Below are 19186 nucleotides of genomic sequence, written 5' to 3' on the forward strand. Positions count from 1 at the left end.
GACCCACTCATCTTATATTTATCCACTTGAATATGAGATGCAAATGTAAAGTAGATAAAACCTCGTGAGATATGCATGTTTTTTTAAAAAAAAAAAAAAAACTTTAGCAAAAATAATTGTACGATTGACATATAATAACATAGAGAATATTTGACAAAATGATTTCTGATTGACCAATTTGAAATAAAACATTATCAATTTTCAACTCGCATCTGTTATGGCTTTGCTTTTTAGCTCTTACTTTCTTGAGGAACTTGATAGATCAATCTTTCAAATTTTGGTTTTTTTACACTGATTTTTAGTATCTGACTATTTTGATCCATTTGTTTGTTGGAATTTGTACTTTGGCCTATTGAACTTTTTACAATTTGAATGAAAATTAAATAAGCATCTTATGACCTTGATGAGTTGATGGTTAGTGTGAAATGAAGAATGTTCCACATTGGAAAATAATATTAGCATAAGTGAGCTTATATTGAGCTATACTTTGTGAATGTGTAAGAATGATTGATTAACAGATTCTCTCGTGCACATATGATGGGGGTGCAAATCAAGGACCCGATTTGCACTGGAAAATGCTTGATTTATGTACCGGCGCGAATGAAACTAAGGATGATATCATGAATGAAACTACATAATCCAATCTAGCTTAAAGAGTATTTGAGAATAATCTTTATAGCCACTCTTTTGTTATTTACAAATATTTCTTTTCTAATATATTATTCAAATATTTTTGTTTATTTATTTTTAAATCATAGTTTTAGGGGAAAACCATAAAATATTTATGGTCAAAATGTTGAATATAATATATATAGTCAAAATCGAAACATCGTTTTAAACCAAAAGAAATATCCCCTTCACTTGCATGCACCTTTCACATGTAATAATGTACAGTCCTTGTAGCTATTTAAACCCCTCCACCATCCATCTTCTCTTCTCATTCCAAAACAACAAACAGAACTTGAGAAACTACAAATTGATCGAATGAGAATGTGTAATCATACGGATAAAGATGATTCGTTGCCCCGCAGATGTGTGTGGGTGAACGGCCCTGTTATCGTCGGCGCAGGGCCGTCGGGCCTGGCAGCTGCCTCCGGACTGAGGCAGCAAGCCGTCCCGTTCGTGATTGTAGAACGGTCAGATTGTATAGCATCTCTCTGGCAGAAACGGACTTACAATCGCTTGAAGCTTCATCTCCCGAAACAGTTCTGCCAATTGCCGAATTTCCCATTTCCCGATCACTACCCTGAGTACCCGACGAAGAATCAGTTCATCGAATACCTGGAGATGTATGCGAGGAATTTCGACATAAACCCGCAGTTTAATGAGTGCGTGGAGGAGGCGAGGTACGACGAGTCGTGCGGGTTGTGGAGGGTGAGGACGAGAGTCTCTGCCTGCGGGTCTGAGGTGGAGTATATTTGCCGGTGGCTGGTGGTGGCGACGGGGGAGAATGCAGAGCGATTGGTGCCGGATATTGAAGGTTTGAAGGATTTCGGTGGGGAAGTGATTCATGCCTGTGATTACAAGAGTGGGGAGAGTTTCAGGGGGAAGAAGGTGGTGGTTGTGGGCTGTGGGAACTCAGGCATGGAGATTTCTCTTGATCTTTGCAACCATGGGGCCAAGCCTTCAATGGTTGTTCGCAGCTCGGTAAGCATAATTATAGAGAGAATAAAATATTCAAATTTTGTTTGTTTTTGTTTTTGAAAAAGCGCTTTAATTAAGAAGTATGTCTCACAAATTATTTATTCTGTATGTTCTTCTACTTCAGGTTCATGTGCTGCCGAGGGAGATATTTGGGAAGTCATCGTTCGAGCTTGCAATGTTGATGCTAAAATGGCTACCGCTGTGGTTGGTGGACAAGATTTTGCTTGTTTTAGCATGGATAATTCTCGGAAACGTCGAGAAATACGGGCTGAAACGACCATCCACTGGACCATTGGAGCTGAAGAACACTCAAGGGAAGACTCCAGTTCTAGACATTGGCGCACTCGAGCGGATCAAAACAAGGGATATCAGAGTTGTCCCCGGTATTAAGAAGTTTACTCGTGGCACGGTCGAGCTTCTTAACGGCGATAAACTAGAGATCGATTCGGTTATTTTGGCAACTGGATATTGCAGTAACGTCCCTGTTTGGTTGCAGGTAACAAAAAGATATTAACCTAAACCGATCAATATACACTTGTTTAGCATTATTTATTCTTAAATATCAGAGTTTGTTTTCTCAAGTTCTTGTCGTTTGGTGCAGGAAACTGTATTATTTTCCAAGAATGGGTTTCCAAAATCTCCATTACCAGATGGATGGAAAGGAAAAAATGGACTATACGCCGTGGGATTCACAAGGACAGGCCTATCTGGTGTATCCGCAGACGCCACCAAAATAGCTCAAGATATTGGCAGTCTTTGGAGACATAATTTGAAGCATTGTAAGAAGCAAAAAGTGCCCATCCACAGAAAATGCATTACAACCTTTCAATCAAAGGGGCCTTGAAATTCTTTCTAATAGGCTTCCATTTTTCTCTCGTTTTTTTTTTGCCAAATAGAACAAATATAAATTTTGAGAGTTAACTATTACAAGAATAGGTAATGTAAAACCAAATATTTGTGAAGATTTTCAGATACTAGAAACCGTATATCAAATACCCAAATTTTGAATTGTTGCCATTTCCATTACTGACGGTTGTATAATATATATTTGTATGATAAGTCAATGAAAGAAGTCTATGTTTCGTTTTATAGGTAAATTCTACTTGGAAATATTTTTATGACAGATCCAACAATCCCAAATATATTAAGGTCACTAATATATATGTGTATGATAAGTCAATGAAATAAGAATTTCACATTTCTAGACTGAAATAATTTAAAATAAAGTAATATCCATCGTTTTATAAGTGCAAATCAAATAAATATTTTTTTTTGCATTTTAATCATGTAAATTTATGATAGGCATATTGGACAAATGGATACATTCACATCACACAAAAAAATTTACTTTTAACGGTCTAACGAATCAAATTTATGAAAAATATATATTATTTGAATTAAACATGAAAAAAATATTAAATATTGATGACAATTTTTTTGACTTAGTAAAATAATAATTATGATAATGAGCTCAATGTGGTATTAAATTGTTGATTCCCTTCTCAAGAAAGAAAAAAAATCAATTCACAACGTTCTTCTCTCTTCCTCCGCGCGTCATAAAACCCTAATTCCCCAAAATTTGCATAACAATTCTGCAATTAGATAAACCCGAAGCTCTAGAAATTTTCAATTGGCGTAACAAAGACGTAAAGGGGCCTAAGACATTTGGCCAATTTCAGCGGAATCTCTTTGTAATGGCGTCAATATACGGAGCGTTTCAGCTCGCAAGGGGCTTCGATTCCCTCTCTCCCGCTACTCCTTTGCGTACCCAATTCGCCGTTCTTTCTCGCCTCCCAAATGTTGTTTCAACTTTTTGCTGGGGCGATTACGTTAAACTTTGCAAAACCATTTCAAGAAATTCGCAGCCCATCAACATGCGGGCGATGTGTTCTGCGTCATTCGGACAGTGAACGGAAGATGCCGTCAAGAAGGCCGTAGGAGGAAAGCCAGTTGTCGTTTACTCCAAAACTTGGTGCTCGTAAGTGTCCGTTTTGATTAGTGTTGATTTTTGTGTTAAGAACATAATTTATTTGGTTTCTTTTACACGATGATCGGTGATTTTTATGAAAAACCTTTGTCAATTTTACTCTTCGATTGTAATTGGGCTTTTTGAATTTTATGGTGGAAGGTTCTCATCGGAGGGGAAGCATTTGTTCAAGAGTGTTGGCGTCGAGCCATTTGTTATTGAGTTGGATCAATTAGGTATTACTTTTGCCTTCTCTTTTCCCTTAAAAATTTTTACTCTGAAGTACTGTTTGGCATAGAGGATGGGATGACCAAATTATTAAATGTAAGGTAATTTATGTAGTGTAATTAATTACACGATGTTTGGTGTAATGTTGAGTGTGGGCAATTTCATCAATGTTTATTTTATCATCCACACTAAACGGTACCTAACAGAACTGAATGTGTATCTGCTTTGGTTAATACTTAATCTGTGCGGTGCTTGCAATTTCATTTTTTCTTTGCTTACATTTCCTTGAAAATGATTTCAATGATTTGAACATATGTTACATGTGAAAAATAGTTAAGCACGTGGATGACTTTAAGTAATTCCAATCTGGATAATTTCATTACTTACGCTTCGCAATGAAATGCTTAGTGCTTTCTTTTATCTATTTTTTGAGTACGTAATGTTAAAAGACATGCTTCCAAACAAGTGAGATGGAGCTGACATGATTTGCATTGACCTATTTTTTGGATTTTAGTTCCATTTGTTTGCTTGAAGAACTTAACTGGCAACTCAGTTATTCCAACGGGCCTTAATCCACCAGTTTTCAAATTCAAGTTTATTTCCTTCTTTCATGGTCGACCCATATAATCATCTCCAGTAATTTCCCAAGGCATTTGTCGTATTCTTCATTGAGTAAAGAGGAATGAATTGTCCAACCTCAGAAGGTTTTATGGCGAGAGTGCAGAATGAATTCTGTATCAAGAAAGTTAATGTTAGTTGTGAGCCCAAACAACTGGTGGTGTTTCATGAAGTTTTTCTATTGTTCAGGCCCTCAAGGACAAGAACTACAGAAGGCTTTGGAAAAGCTAACTGGACAGTCAACTGTTCCCAATGTATTTATAGGTGCGAATTATCAACAATTAACAATATTGTGATTCTTTCAAAAAATTTGTTTATGATGCGACAATTACAATTCAAAAGTGTTTTATGTCAGTTTGTGATGTATAATTGTGTTTTAATGCTAAATACTAGGTATTAGCTATATTTACATGAAAGAATAAGAAGTGCCTTTTCGACCAATAATTCATTACTTTCAGAAAGATTAATGAATTTGATTTAATTTTTCGTCTGTCTTGTAATTGAATACGGCGAGGAACGATTGATAAGTAATCATCTTATTTGATTCTTGAACCCATTATGGTGTTGCAACTTTCATCTCTTTTGCTTTTGGTTATCCTTGTTTATACAATAAATATTGAAGTTTATCTATAACCAATATATTTCTTTTTCTTTCCCGGGGGGCAAGCATATTGGTGGCTATACAGGTATCCTGTTATGAACATTAAGTTGATGGTTGCAGTGTCGCACTTTGGCTAAATTTTTAGATTCTTCCTGAATATAAAATTTAAAACACAATTCCTAAGTTCTTATGTTACTGGTGAAGAAAATAAAATGATTATAATTTATACACAGGGTAATCACTGAAATAGCAAGGGCTTCTAAATCTTATGGCATGATTAGCTCAGTTAATGCCAATAATGCTAGTGTCAACTTGGTGAAAATAATTACCTTAAACAAATGCTATAATGACCCCTGTATTTTTTTCCTTATTCTATTTTGGTTAGATACTGTGAAGCTGCATCAAGAAGGAAAACTAAAGCCTTTGTTGGCCGAAGCTGGTGCCAAAAAGTCAGAGTAGCCTCTTGATCTTCTTGTTGTTGTGTACAGGTTCTACTCGTGCATTGAGAGTTCTAGTAGTTCTACAGCAAGATATACTACCATTTCTCCTTGGATTTGATATAAAATTGTACTATTATGTTTTTGCCTCGGTTTCATAACTATGGAATTCTTTTATCTTTTCAGGACTCATGTCTTCTTAAATGACTAAGTTAATTTTTTTCTGATGGATACACTCTAAACCATGTGTAATTATTTTTCCACATTTGTTGGAGCTATTGATGACCTTTTTTTCAATTATACTTGATATTATTAAGGCTATTCTTCAATCTTTCAAGCCACCGAACAGCTTCTGTCGCCTAAATGTACTCCTTATATTTCATTAATATTTCGCGTCTATTTGGATCCTTCTGTGGTGGTCTTCTATTCTTCACTGCTAGAAGATGCCTCAAAAGCTAAGATGTAGATACGATGGAGATCTATGTGTCTGTTCTAAGAGGTTCACAAAATCTTTGTTCTTCTCCAGCAAATCAATGAAGATAAAATCAGTTGACCAATGTGGTTGAGGTATTTTTTTTACACTAGAGTGCTAGACTGGAATGTCATCCTATCATTTCTTTTTGTACTAATTGTTTATTTTATTATGAATTGATATTTAGATTATTGTGATTTATGATTTCCTATATTCTAGTTCATGCAGTGATCATATCAAGATTCTTAATTTTTATACCAAGGTGACTGTTACAATACGCCTTACCAGTTTGTAGCTGTGTATTTTTTAGAAAATTAAATTTGATTCGTAAGAATCGTATTTGAGACAATAAATATACAATTATTATGAATTTTTTGTGGTCATTTGCTCTTATTTGTGTTTCTAAAATATTTTCTTGTGCACATATAAAGAGATTTTGACACTGTTCTAAGTAAAATTCATGTAGAAAAGAAGTGTATTTTTTAGGCATTTGTTAATGGACATAGGCTATGGACAAATCACATCTCTCCTTAGTCTTTTGCCTTTTTTCCTCCTACCATTTCACTGAATTATTACCATTCTTCATTTATCATGGTATCGAAACGGGTCAATCCTGCCCTCTTAAAACTTCACATTGATCATTTTATATATCTCCCGTGGTTCACTAAATCTAACTTGTGTACCCGACGTTACATTTGTTGCCACCATAAATCCAGATGCAGCAGATGTCATGCTGCAGGTTGTTCAAGTCGTGTAATGATTTTGCATCATTTTGTTTAAAATGCTGTTTCTTGAAAATACACCGAGCAGCCAATTCTTATTTTTGTGATTTATTGACTACACATCCATCATTGCTGTGTTGAAATTGTTTATTCGAAGGCCACAGTTAATGGGAATTCCAGGCCAAGTAACGTGATGCCGGATTATGGTTTTGCGTTTGAATTTGGATTCTACTACGCCCTGATTATTGTGTCTGTCAGAGACTCGGAGGAAGTGATCAAGGGGTTGTTGCAATGTCTAAAGGGAGAATTGGTGGGAATCCTGAGGCCTGAAATCCGGTAAGTGAAGATGGCTAAGGCGGTGCAGGTGTTGAGCTAAATGTGTACGGATCCCCTGTAAACATTATAATTGGCACACAACCCCTTGAATTATTTTAATAGGATCAACGGTTGTTACGTATTTAAAACATTATTTCACGTGCCCCTGATCACCACTGTCATTTTTTTACACCAACTTCCTTGAATGCCCTCATATATACGATATAGTCAGTTGCCTCTTTTCTTCTTTGGCTTCTTCTTCATCTTCATTGTACCAGTCAAATCTTTGGGTAGAAGCTCGCATGAAGTCCAAATCCTGCAAAATGCGACCACCAAGCCATGGGCCTTTTTTAGGGGTTCTGTTGATTCAATGGCTGCTGGTGGAGTTGACTGCGTTGGTAGAGGAATCGTTCCATCGAAACTTCAGAAAAGATGAAGGATAAACGTATCTATTGAATACTATATCAAATGATACGTAATGGCGCGAATCTGGGTTTTTGTATATGAAAAATGTCGGCTTCATATAACCACACATGTATTTTATCATCTGCCTAGGGCTGGGGCTTACCGGGATGACCACACTGAAATAATCTGGATCAATTTTATTTTGAATCCTTTTGGCACAGGTAGTAAAGGCAGGTAGAAGTGACTGGTGACGCAGCAACGAAGGAAATGGATACCCCTTTTGCTGTTCTTGATCCACCAAAAGCCACCTACGCTTCCATTGAAAAATTCAATGAAAATAATGTTCATTCCGATTCTAAGGAGTGTGCGGAAACTGAGGTAAATTGTGATTTTAAGGATTCTGATTTGAACTCCAATGGGGATTCAAAATCAGAAATGAAAGTGAAGGAAATTGTTGATAATATCAAAATTAATGAAAACATGCCGTGTGTGTATAAAGTAAAAGAGAAAAACCTTATGACTTCTAGTGTTTGTTGATAAGGGTAATATCGGTGGCTGAGCTTCTTATTTGGAACCATGGAAGGGTTAAATTCAGGAAAATTAGAACTGGGCAAGCTTGATGCTGACGAAGGGTAGGGAAGGGAAGAAAATTATCATAAATTATGGTGATGTATGGAAATTTATTCCGATGTATGCTTCACATTTGTCACGAATAATTTTCATGTTGAGGATTTGCTTAGCCGAACCAAATATTTCATGGCAAATGATTTACCAAGCTCTTGCTTGATCTTCTCAATCTTTAAATCATCACGGCCAATAATTAACATATCATCGACATATAACATGAGAATCACAAAATCACTGTCAGATAATTTCTTAACAAAATGACAATGATTGGAAGTAGTTTTACTATACTCATTAGCTTCATATAAGCATCAAAGTTTTTGTACTATGGTCTTAATGTTTGCTTAAGCTCATATAAATTCTTTCTCAGTTTGTTCTTCGAGTTGCTCCATATAAATTTCTTCTTCCAAATGGAGGAAAGCCATTTTCACGTCAAGTTGTTCAATCTCTGAGTCCAAACTGACAATTATCCCCAAAACAACTCGAACCGAGCTTATCTTCACAATAACTGAAAAAATCTAATCAAAATCAATACCTTTCGTCTGATTAAATCCCTTGACAACCAGTCATGCTTTGTATCTTGATAGTAAGCTATTCTTCTCTTACTGAAATCTAAACAATCATTTGTCTTTCTGTAATTTCACCAAATCGTAAATGTTGTTCTCATGCAAGGATTTTATTTTATCTTGCATATCACTCAACCACTATTCTTTTTTTCTCATGTGACAACACTTCTCGATAATTTTCTAATTCTCCATCATCAGTGAGTATTGACATAATATATAGTGGAAGGTTGTTTGTCCCGGGTGGATGTTCTTGAGTGAGCTCAACTGATAATTTTGTTGGTTTCTCATCAACTGGTTCATTCTTAGTTAACGTAGGATCACTTGTCTGAATATCTAACATGTATAATAGATGGACGAACCATACCCAAATCAACTAGATCTTCATTGCTAGAATTTGGCTTCTCTGATTTTTCAAAATTTACAATGGTCCGATTTTCAAAGAAAACTGCACCTCTCCTTTTATAACATTCTTCTGGATTTGGATCTCAAAATCTATACTCAAACTTTTAATGATTGTCTCCAATAAAAAAATACATTGTCTCATTTTACTGACAAGTTTAGATCCATCTTCTTTGGGAACATGCACAAATGCCATGCATCCAAAAACTTTCAAATTCTTACATGAAACATCTTTTTTTGTCCATACTCTCTGTGATATATCGTGATCCAGATGAACTGAAGGCGAAAGATTTATCAAGTCAACAACTAATCTCATATCCTCCTGAAAATAGATTTCAGCAACTTTGCATGAGAGAGTATACAACGAATTTTGTCATTAGTTGTGCGGTTCATTCTCTCGGCAACTTCATTGTGCTGAGAATTTTTTTGCTCTGTCTTTTTAAACTTGATCTCATGAGTTCTACATTATTCGTCAAATGACCCCTATGTTCACCACCACTGTGTGAATGAACCATTTCATTTTCTTGTCAGTTTCTCTCTCAACTGACACTTGAAAAAGGTTATAATAACTTGAAATATGGTATTTAGTTTTCAAAGCATAAGCACACCTTTCTGGAATGATCATCAATGAAGCTAATATGCTAACGAGCATCACTCAAACTTATAACATTCATAAAAAAAATATCAGTATACACCAAATCCAACACATTAACTTTTCTAGATGGGGGAAAAGTTTTAAAATGCACTTTGTGTTGTTTTCCAGCCAAACAATGAGTGCATACCTCCAAATTGATAAGCTTCAGACCGTGAATAATTTGTTTCTAGGAGAGCTTATGCATACCATTCTGGACCATTTGTCCAAGCCACGTAGGTCATAGTTGAGTTGACGAATCATCAACCACATTCAACATTCAATTCTCCCCATAAGACTTACCCTCCATCAAATAAAGAGAACTATATTTCTTTCATCTAACAACCACCAAAGACCTCTTTGTGAGTTTCTATTTAGCTTAACCAAAGTGGCGAATTTCAAAAACATTCCTCACATTCATCAGATGCAATCGGCATCCGATATCAGTAATTGTGTAGACATCCACTCATGCCTATAATTTTACACTTTGCATTATTATTCATCTTCGCATTACCAAACTCACCATCGGTGTAGGTAGAAAACACATCACGACGAGAAATAATGTGATACGAAACACCAGAATCAACTACCCAATGAGAATTCTGACATGTGAGATTATACATCTAATAATTTTTACTATACTCAAATTGTCACTCATTCAATTTAGCAGAAATCCACAGTATCCGTCTAATTTTCAAATTTAATGCAGGGCATTAACCTCGTGTGTGTGAATACTAACAAGAACAAAATAGTAACTTTCAGCACAAGATAAATGAAAGAATACTTTTTGTGACAATGGTACACATGCTTACATTATTTGACAAACATAGAACCACTCACTGTCTCGAATCAGTGGATGAGTTGTGGTTAAGTAAACTAGGCTTCGCTTCACCACCATGCAATCCATACTGCAACAAGAAGTTCATTAAGAATTTAAATATTTACCCAAAAATAAATTAAAAGTACAGAAAAACGAATTACTTACAAGCATATGAACAAAAATAAACACTCCATAGTATCAATCATGGCAAAGGAAAAAATCAAACATATACCTTTTCTCTCATCCTCGAACTCCATATATCAGAATCGCCTCTGGTTGACCCGGACGCTTTGCCTGAATATGAATGTAAAAGAGGTTCCCTTGTTCTACTCCTACGATCATAATCTATCTCGATGTCGTCGTCATCTCTCTGACTCGAAACTGATGATCTGATTATTATGGCAAAAAGTATGGACAGCACCTAAAAAGGAAAAAAAGATTCATTCATATGAAGTCAAAGTATATCGAATATGACTAAAAGGTAAGCGTAGTCTATGACAGGTAGCCTACAGTTTTGTTTCCACGCATTTCCCTTTTCTTAAAGTAGCAAGATGTGAATCAAAATCAATCAGAAATAACAGAATGTCCATGCATTCTAACATACAATGATTCAACTGTAACAAGTATTACAATCCCAAGGAGTTAGATATAAACGAGTAGTCAAATTTTGCTGCGGACTTATATATCTTACATGTCAAACATATAGAAACAAAATAGAGAAAAACATGCCTGTATTACAACAACAGCAATGCCAACCCACTCAAACACATCCATGTTGCTTTTGATGAAGGCACATACACTTTCAAGTTCTCCAGTGGGGTCGAAAGGAAGCTTCTGAAAAAGATTGGGTTTTAAAGGAAAACAAAAAGGTAAAAGAACACAAGCACCGGCGTGAAGACGTTGATTACCTTCTGCCACTGGTGATCAAGTGAAATAAAAGCCACCAAACTCACTTCCAATAGAACAAATACTGTACTCAGTAAAGCATACTGGAAGGATTATGGGGTCAAGGATACATGGTATGAAACGTTCAGAAAAGCTCACAAACTTCAGGTTATGCAGTATCACGTCTCAAAAAAACTAGCATGATTTACGAATAATGGATCCGTAGACGCAAAGCGTTTTTAACATCAACCATTTCCAATTATGTAAAGAGATTTTTCTCAGCTTTATCTTTACCTCCAAAACATACTTAATCTAATCTCTCTTTCTCTCAAACATTCATAGAGACAAAGAAGCATTCATATTTATCTGTAAACCACATACTTCCCGGAAACAATAAAAACTCCATATTTTCTTTGTTAAAAGCACCAACTATCCATAATCTAATACCCAGTCCATCTTTTTTATAATGAGAACTTTGAAGTCTCGCCACCTCTCCAATTCATTCAACCCTTCACATGATTCTATCAAATAAAGTTACCAATAAAGTGATCTACGAAACTGCAAACACCATGCATACGACATTCTTGGCATGCTTCACATTCAATAATCTTAGATTTCTGTTAAAAATATCCAAAAATCAAATGGAATTCTGTCACAAAGGACATCTGTAGATATAAAATGATAAAAAAAAAATTCTTAGTTTTGTCCATGTCTATATGTATAGTACATGGAAGATCTGCGAAAAAGGATACAAAGCAAAGACAACAGCCATTGATTGCTTCGGCTGCGAAGTGGCCAATGCAAGTAATGCAACAAATCAAAATCCCAACTCCCATAAATCCATATATAAACCTGCGCATTATATCAAACAGATGGATAACCATTGACTAGTAGCTAAACAAACTTAAATTTTTCATGCGCGAACCAAAATTTTGTGTAACTACATCCGAATTTATTTTCCTTTGGAAGGATCACATTCATTCTTGATCTCTACCGCCTTAAATCGATAAATCGTACCGATTTGACGATTTCACAATATAAATCTCAAAAAACACAGCGAAATCAACTAGAAATGAAAACCCATTTCAAGATCGAATCAGAAACCTCAATAACTTGATACGATCAACGGAGGAAAATTCATCGCTATTAAGAAAATGAGCGAATCATCAGTACCATGTCTCTGGGAGGGACCGGAAATCAAGGCCCAACACATTGTGGTTAAACGAAACGGCGGCCAGCGGGAGCGGGAAACTAACGTCTCCGTGGTGGCGGTGCCATTGATCAAGCATGTAACCTGAGTATATTATCATCGAGACACCAATGAATGTTTGCAAAAAATTCAAGAATTTGAGTATGAATGCCAGAAATGTATGGCAACATGGGGTTCGCATATCTGATTTCTCTTCTTTTTTCTTCTAACGAGATACAAAAATTTCAAATTAAAGTGATTTTGTTGAACCCAATTGGAATCTACCCAAAAAATAAAAAAATTGGTTTTGACTTTGAGTAATCAAGATTATATTATATATATATATATATATATATATATATAGTTTTGATATGCTTCACACTTACCGTGCACACTTATGTGAGCACCAATGAGGTGTCACTCACATATTGAAAGTGATGAAATATAAAAAAATTGCTCATCCAATAGGTGAGCGACACATCATCGGTGCTCACATAGATGTGCACGGTAGGTATGCAGCATATCAAAATTATATATATATATTTATATTTTAATTACATTTATAATGTTTAAGTAATCAATAGATTAAATTAGTCAAAAAGTAAACTTTTTTTTTCCTTTTTATTTCCAACTTTTTCAACTATAAATAAGAACTTTCCTCATTCAATTTTTTCACAAACACTATATTTTTTATCCTTTTTTTTTCAATTCTGAATCCAACAATTTTATCTTTTTTTTTTTCGATCCCAATTGATAAAAAAATTACGATCAATTTTGATGAATTGATTTCCCACTCCTATGAAATATTCATGTTCAGAAAATTTCAACATTTGTCCCCATAATTTCATGAATTTCCACAAATTTATCAATGAATTTGAATAATGCTCATGAAGATCTATTTTATATTTATATACCTAATTATTTTTAATACCCTTTCACGGCTCCCTCCCCTTATAGAATAATAGTGAAAATTAGTTTAGACGAATCAATAATGGTTAGTACATAAGAAACTGACCCCGACAAAGAGTTTGTGACGCCTATAATCTAATATTGTTTCTAAAATTATGTAATGTATGTTTCTTGGAATCAAAGTTTAATTTTTAAAAACTAGTCATTACAAACTATCCGATTTGGTTGAACACGTATGAACACAGTAGGCAACAATTAATTATCTTTATATTTGTATTTTATGAATTGTTTGTAATGCTTTTTTGGTTGTAATCTTTTATTTTGATGGTAACACTCTTGTGAGACGGTCTCACACATCTGCATACGTAGACGATTTGATTCGATTCATATCTAGAGTGAAAAATAAAACTTTTAACACAAAAACAATTCCTTTAATGGATTGGATCGGCTATGAAATCTCATAAAAGTGTTTCATAAGACAATTAATATGAGTTTTTGTGTTGTTTTGAAGATCTCAATAAACTTTCGATAATATTTTTTGAGATTTACATTTATGTCACTATCACATAATAGAAAGATTGCTTAAACATCCTACAAGCTTTGATGGAGTTAACAGTTACTACAAAGGATGCTCAGCAGCAACTCTTCAAATAAACGAGATTCAAAGTTGTACAAGCAAAGAGAACATTAAATAGTTGATGAAGAACACTTAATGAAGTTGCAGTTGACAGTGACACGTCATTCCAACGCTACAGGTTTACGTTATAAATCTTTTCTGACCGTTGGGATGATAGCTAATAAAAGAATAGTTGAAGAATGCAGACAGCAGTTCGATCACTTAAGCTTTTCAACCACGTGATTGCCATACTACTAAAGCTTGCATACTCAAAGATTTGGGCGCACTAAAAGTTCATATACTTCATCGTTCATCAAATACGCACTCAGCAGAAAGATATCTGATAATTCAATGATCAACTTCGTGCCACTCAAAACATACAGTTTTCTGATCAGTAACCTTTTGGTTATTTGATTGATTGTGTTGTCTGGTGAACCGATTGTTCTTAAAATTCATAAGTGTAAAGTGATCACTAAGAGTTCTAAAACAGACAGTGTGATAATTCCTGATTGGAGTGGGCTGTTGTAATAAGTTTGTAAAACCAAAGTATTTTAGTGGAATCCTTTCTAAAGAGGGAGAAGGGATGACATAGGAGTTTTATCTCCGAACATCCATAAAAAAATAATGTGTCTTTACTTTCGGCGAGCACTTACATTTCAAATCGTTTCTTGTTAACAAGCCAGCCAACCAGTTGAAGCTGTCGTTAGAAATTTTGAATCGATTTTCGCACTTTTCAAGTGGTTCATATTTCTAACCGTTCAAGAAAAACTTTCAACCGCCTAAAAACGATTGAAAACAAATTTTAAAAACAAATATTTTTAAAGAGTTTATTCACCCCTTCTAAACTATTTCCTGATCCTAACAACTACTACTCAACTAAACTATGAAACTCAACTATCTTTTGTGTGAGTGATTTTTTTGTATAATGATTTAATTCATTATAGTGTATTTATCTATCAAATGTATCCTCACACATAATAGAAAATCTCTCACCAAGTTGATATATCTATTAAAATTTTTCTTCTTGTGTTTGCTCTCATTCTAGCTAATATTCTTCATGTAGGATGCTCATGCTTTGAGTTCTCTTCCAAAACTTGTATTTGATCTACAATATGTTGTAATTATAGCATTCTAGAATAAGATAGACGTTAGATACAATAATATGACTGTTTGGAAATCTTGTATATGGATTCTGACACTATAACGGTCAAATTCGTATTTCTGGTTATTTTACAAAATCGGGATGTTGATGGTATGATCTGATCTACCATCAAAACAACTTGGTCTGATCTGTTCCGATCTGTTTGGTCTGACTTGAGATGAACTAAGTCAAGCTGACCAAGTCAAGTTGTTATGTTCTTTTGATTATAACTCTTGATTGATTGATTTAATAACAAAGTAATAAATATAAAAGATGTAGTCTTTTCTCTTAGATTTTCATAAAATAATTAATCACTCAATTCCGAGTTTGTATAATAGAGAGATACTTGATAGATCAGACTCTTTGCAATCTGGAACTTATTCTTCGTTATGTGCAAAACCTGCAATTTCATCGTGGTTGATCAGCTTCTTCTTTTCCAATTCATACTTTTACTTGTGAATATGTTTTGTAGATCATTTGTTTATCTTCCTAACGCACACTGAATCGTTCCATTTGAATAATCGGGCTGAGATATATGACCAATATACCAGAACTGGTTAGACTGGGTTGATTGTTGTTTCGTTTCTGTCAGCTCGATCTTATGACTAATATTTCTCTTAGATAACATCCGAACTAATTGGGCTATCGTGAAATACGAATTGTGTAAAATTGTGTTTTTTATTAAGTCGTTTTGTCATCTTGTCATTTGCATCAGCAAGTTGTGAGATATCATCAAAACAATGCAGTTCGCCAGATTTTTAGCTTGGTTAATTTTGAGTTTTAGATTCCAACTTGAGCTAGCAACTTCACATTTGAGTAAATATTTTAGAAAAACAATAAAATTTTTTTGTTATCATTAAAATCAAAATTGTTTGTGTTTCTCGACCCAACATAAATTTATATTTATATTTAATTAAATATATAATTGAAAAATATAAACAAAGTTAGTGAATTAAAATATATGGAATAAATGTATGGTTGGATAGTGAGACCTACAAAAAAATATGTTTTTTCTGTTTATAATTGATGGAAAAATGTTTAAAAGTAGTGAGTTTTTAAATTTTTGATCTGACAGTGATGTGCTAATGAATCCATTTTCTAGGCTCGTGACTGGAGATGCTCTGAATTTATTGATAAAAACTTTTATGATTTTTTTCATATATTTTTTCGTAATCATACTCATAAATATTATTTTATTATTAATGTAATTTTGCACAATATACCTGCATACATATTACATTAATATTTTTAATGTAAAATAATATTTGCTTGAAATATTTAGAAATTATTTTAAAATTTAAAAATATGTTTTTACAATAATATTTTATGATTTTGGTAATATAATTTTTTAAAAAAAAAAACAAATTCAAAGTATAGATAAAGTTAAAAGAAAATATTATTGGGATATGTTAGTCATATATAAACTAAAAATTTACTAACAAGATTTTTATCATATTTTTTTTTATCACAAAACTTCTATAAGAATGTTTCACGGGTCAATTTTGCGATATAGATCTCCGATCAAACCTGACACATAAAAGTATTACTTTGTATATCAACATATTATTTTTTATTAAAAATATGGATCGAGACAACTACTCATTTTTATAACTAAATGAAGATTACATATTTTGTAATCTTTTATATATTTTTTGTTTATAAAAAATTACATGATGATCCAAATTAGTTAATATAGGCATATATAAAAATAAAAATGACTCAGACGACGCTGTTGTATTCATAAACATTCAGATGCATGTGCTGACTAGGCACAACCAACAATCCACAAACAACCGTTCAAATAAAGCCCGCAAGACTCAACACATCATAAACTAAATCCAAACAAACAAGAATAACTCCAAATAATAATACAGATACAGAGAACATCTCTCCAGATATTAAAATATGACATAAACTAAACAAGACTCCAATATAATATATAGTTGGGAGACTCCAAAATAACTAACCAACACGATCCAAATTCAATCATTAGCTTCGCCGACGGATCCTCCGTATGTTGTCGCAAAACTAATTGGGTAACCTACCATGGTGCCCAAATAGCTGTCATAGTAGCCTCCAGTAAACAACTGAGGTTATATTTCTAGTATGAAACAGTTCGATGATTTAACAATATACACAATTCATGCATAAACATATATAAAATAAAACGTGTAATGCATAAAACAAGGTTCAATAACGACATGGCAATAGGAGCCAATAAACGGTACAATAACAAAAAAAGTACTGCTCAAACAACAAAGTATAGGGGAGCTACATCATCATGCAATTAAATTGCTCTGCCAAGTATACGCGATATGTCGTGCTCTATCCAATCAAACACTCACGACTCGCCCTCCATACAGCTGATAACGATATATCAAGAAGGTATAATAACGAATACCATATGATGTCAAGATTTCAAGAGCATATCAAACAGAAAATGCATCAAGAAACATACAATCATATTTTCGGTCTCAAGGATAACTAAGCTCAAAAGCCACCAATTGATTCCTAAATAACAACCACGTGTGTCAAAAATACAATATAACACGAAAATGGGTAACAAGAATGATAGACTCAACATGTATGTCATAATATCACGTCATATGCTAAATGCCATAATATATATGTTACATAAACAAACACACAAGTCAACGAGACATTTAAATCACATAAACAACTTTAATACGAATAAAACATAATTTATGATTTGCTGTCGTATGTCATCAATTTGTAACATACATATACCGACTTCAATGACGAACAACTTGAATCTCCTCAGTCTAAAAACAATAAAAATAAGTCGATAATTCCACAATTCACTATTAAACTCTAAAATATTCCAAATTTATCACTTCGATCTACAAGGATTTAAATACTCCACCGAACCGAAATAATCAAAGTTGAATTTTTTTTAACCAAGTTTAAGTATTATTTACCAAAAATATCGAACTGATGAATTAATTACTAGAATTCGTCTAAAAAATCCAAAATTTCACAAGTCGCATAATATTTCAAATAATTCACAATATTCGACTTTCGAAGAAATTTCTTAGCTCAAATAATTACTAACATTAATTTAATTATTTACGAGCTGCTAATATATTTCACAATTTCACCAATAAATCTAAAATATTCTAATTAATTCTGAAAATCACTAAAGTATTATTATTTTTGCTAAAAAATCAATTTAACAAATTAATTACCAAACTTTGTCCAAATGTACTAAAAAATTCACCATTTCACATAATTATTCAATATTCGACATATTAATGATAATTCTCCAATATACGAACAAACTAGTTCGATATACCAATCTCACCCGAAGAATTATACATTAAACACAAGCCAAACTGGTAGAAGAATTTATGATTATACCTTATATTGGTTATTAAAAATAGTAACTCATGTCCATTGAACCCGATTTTGTATTTATTTTGCACTCGTATGTTATTTTAAATCCATATATATTTTATATCGCTTTAAACTTATGATATTCTAAAATATATATTTTTAACACATTTTCAAAATTTATTTGACATAAACAATTATTTTAATTCAACAACTCAATAATTACTTTTATTATTCCGAAGGACTGAATAATTAGTTACAACACCTTCCAAATCTTAATCAATAAAATAATGAGATAATTCTCTATTCGGTCCTCAATCCTCATGTTAACTACAGAGTTAAAAATTATTGAAAGCAAGCATAAAACTTAATTATAATTCCCTATTTAGTCTTTCATTTTATCACATTTTCTCGATTTAGTTATTCGTTTTTTCAACAGTCCCGAATGTGTTATTCATTTTATATAAGTTTTCTGCTAACTATATGGTTAAAAAAAGACATAAAACAAGCATTTAACTGATAATTACCATTTCTATTAACTAAAATTACTCATCTTTCTTCTGAAATCGAAATATATACTTCTTGATAAATCCTAAATCAAACAAATAAGACCTTAAACCCTCCCGACCCAAGAGAAAATTAGTTAA

The 19186-nt window shown here is 33.3% G+C and overlaps 2 protein-coding genes and 1 pseudogene across 3 annotated transcripts; 2 read left to right on the top strand and 1 right to left on the bottom strand.

The window, feature by feature from the left end:
• The first annotated feature begins 957 nt into the window (after nucleotides 1-957).
• LOC140960148 (probable indole-3-pyruvate monooxygenase YUCCA5) lies at nucleotides 958-2690 on the top strand. Its single transcript, XM_073418297.1, has 3 exons — nucleotides 958-1647; nucleotides 1769-2140; nucleotides 2246-2690. The coding sequence occupies exons 1-3, from the start codon at nucleotides 985-987 to the stop codon at nucleotides 2486-2488; spliced, it is 1278 nt and encodes a 425-aa protein (XP_073274398.1). The 5' UTR covers nucleotides 958-984; the 3' UTR covers nucleotides 2489-2690.
• Nucleotides 2691-3138: 448 nt separating this feature from the next.
• LOC140959588 (monothiol glutaredoxin-S10-like) lies at nucleotides 3139-5794 on the top strand (annotated as a pseudogene).
• A 3964-nt stretch (nucleotides 5795-9758) lies between these two features.
• LOC140958651 (tetraspanin-18-like) lies at nucleotides 9759-12815 on the bottom strand. 2 transcript variants are annotated; one of them, XM_073416171.1, is made up of 6 exons: nucleotides 12507-12815; nucleotides 12086-12185; nucleotides 11357-11437; nucleotides 11178-11282; nucleotides 10681-10869; nucleotides 10151-10536 (listed from the first exon to the last, which is right to left on the bottom strand). In XM_073416171.1, exons 1-6 carry the CDS (start codon nucleotides 12722-12724, stop codon nucleotides 10465-10467), a joined length of 765 nt encoding a protein of 254 aa, XP_073272272.1. In that variant the 5' UTR covers nucleotides 12725-12815; the 3' UTR covers nucleotides 10151-10464. The 2 variants fall into 2 exon arrangements, with proteins under 2 accessions (XP_073272273.1, XP_073272272.1); XM_073416172.1 differs by lacking the exon at nucleotides 11357-11437 and having other exon boundaries at nucleotides 9759-10536.
• Between the last annotated feature and the right edge of the window lie 6371 nt (nucleotides 12816-19186).

This window comes from Primulina huaijiensis, chromosome 15 (assembly GCF_012295235.1).
Source record: "Primulina huaijiensis isolate GDHJ02 chromosome 15, ASM1229523v2, whole genome shotgun sequence".
Lineage (NCBI taxonomy): Eukaryota > Viridiplantae > Streptophyta > Magnoliopsida > Lamiales > Gesneriaceae > Primulina > Primulina huaijiensis.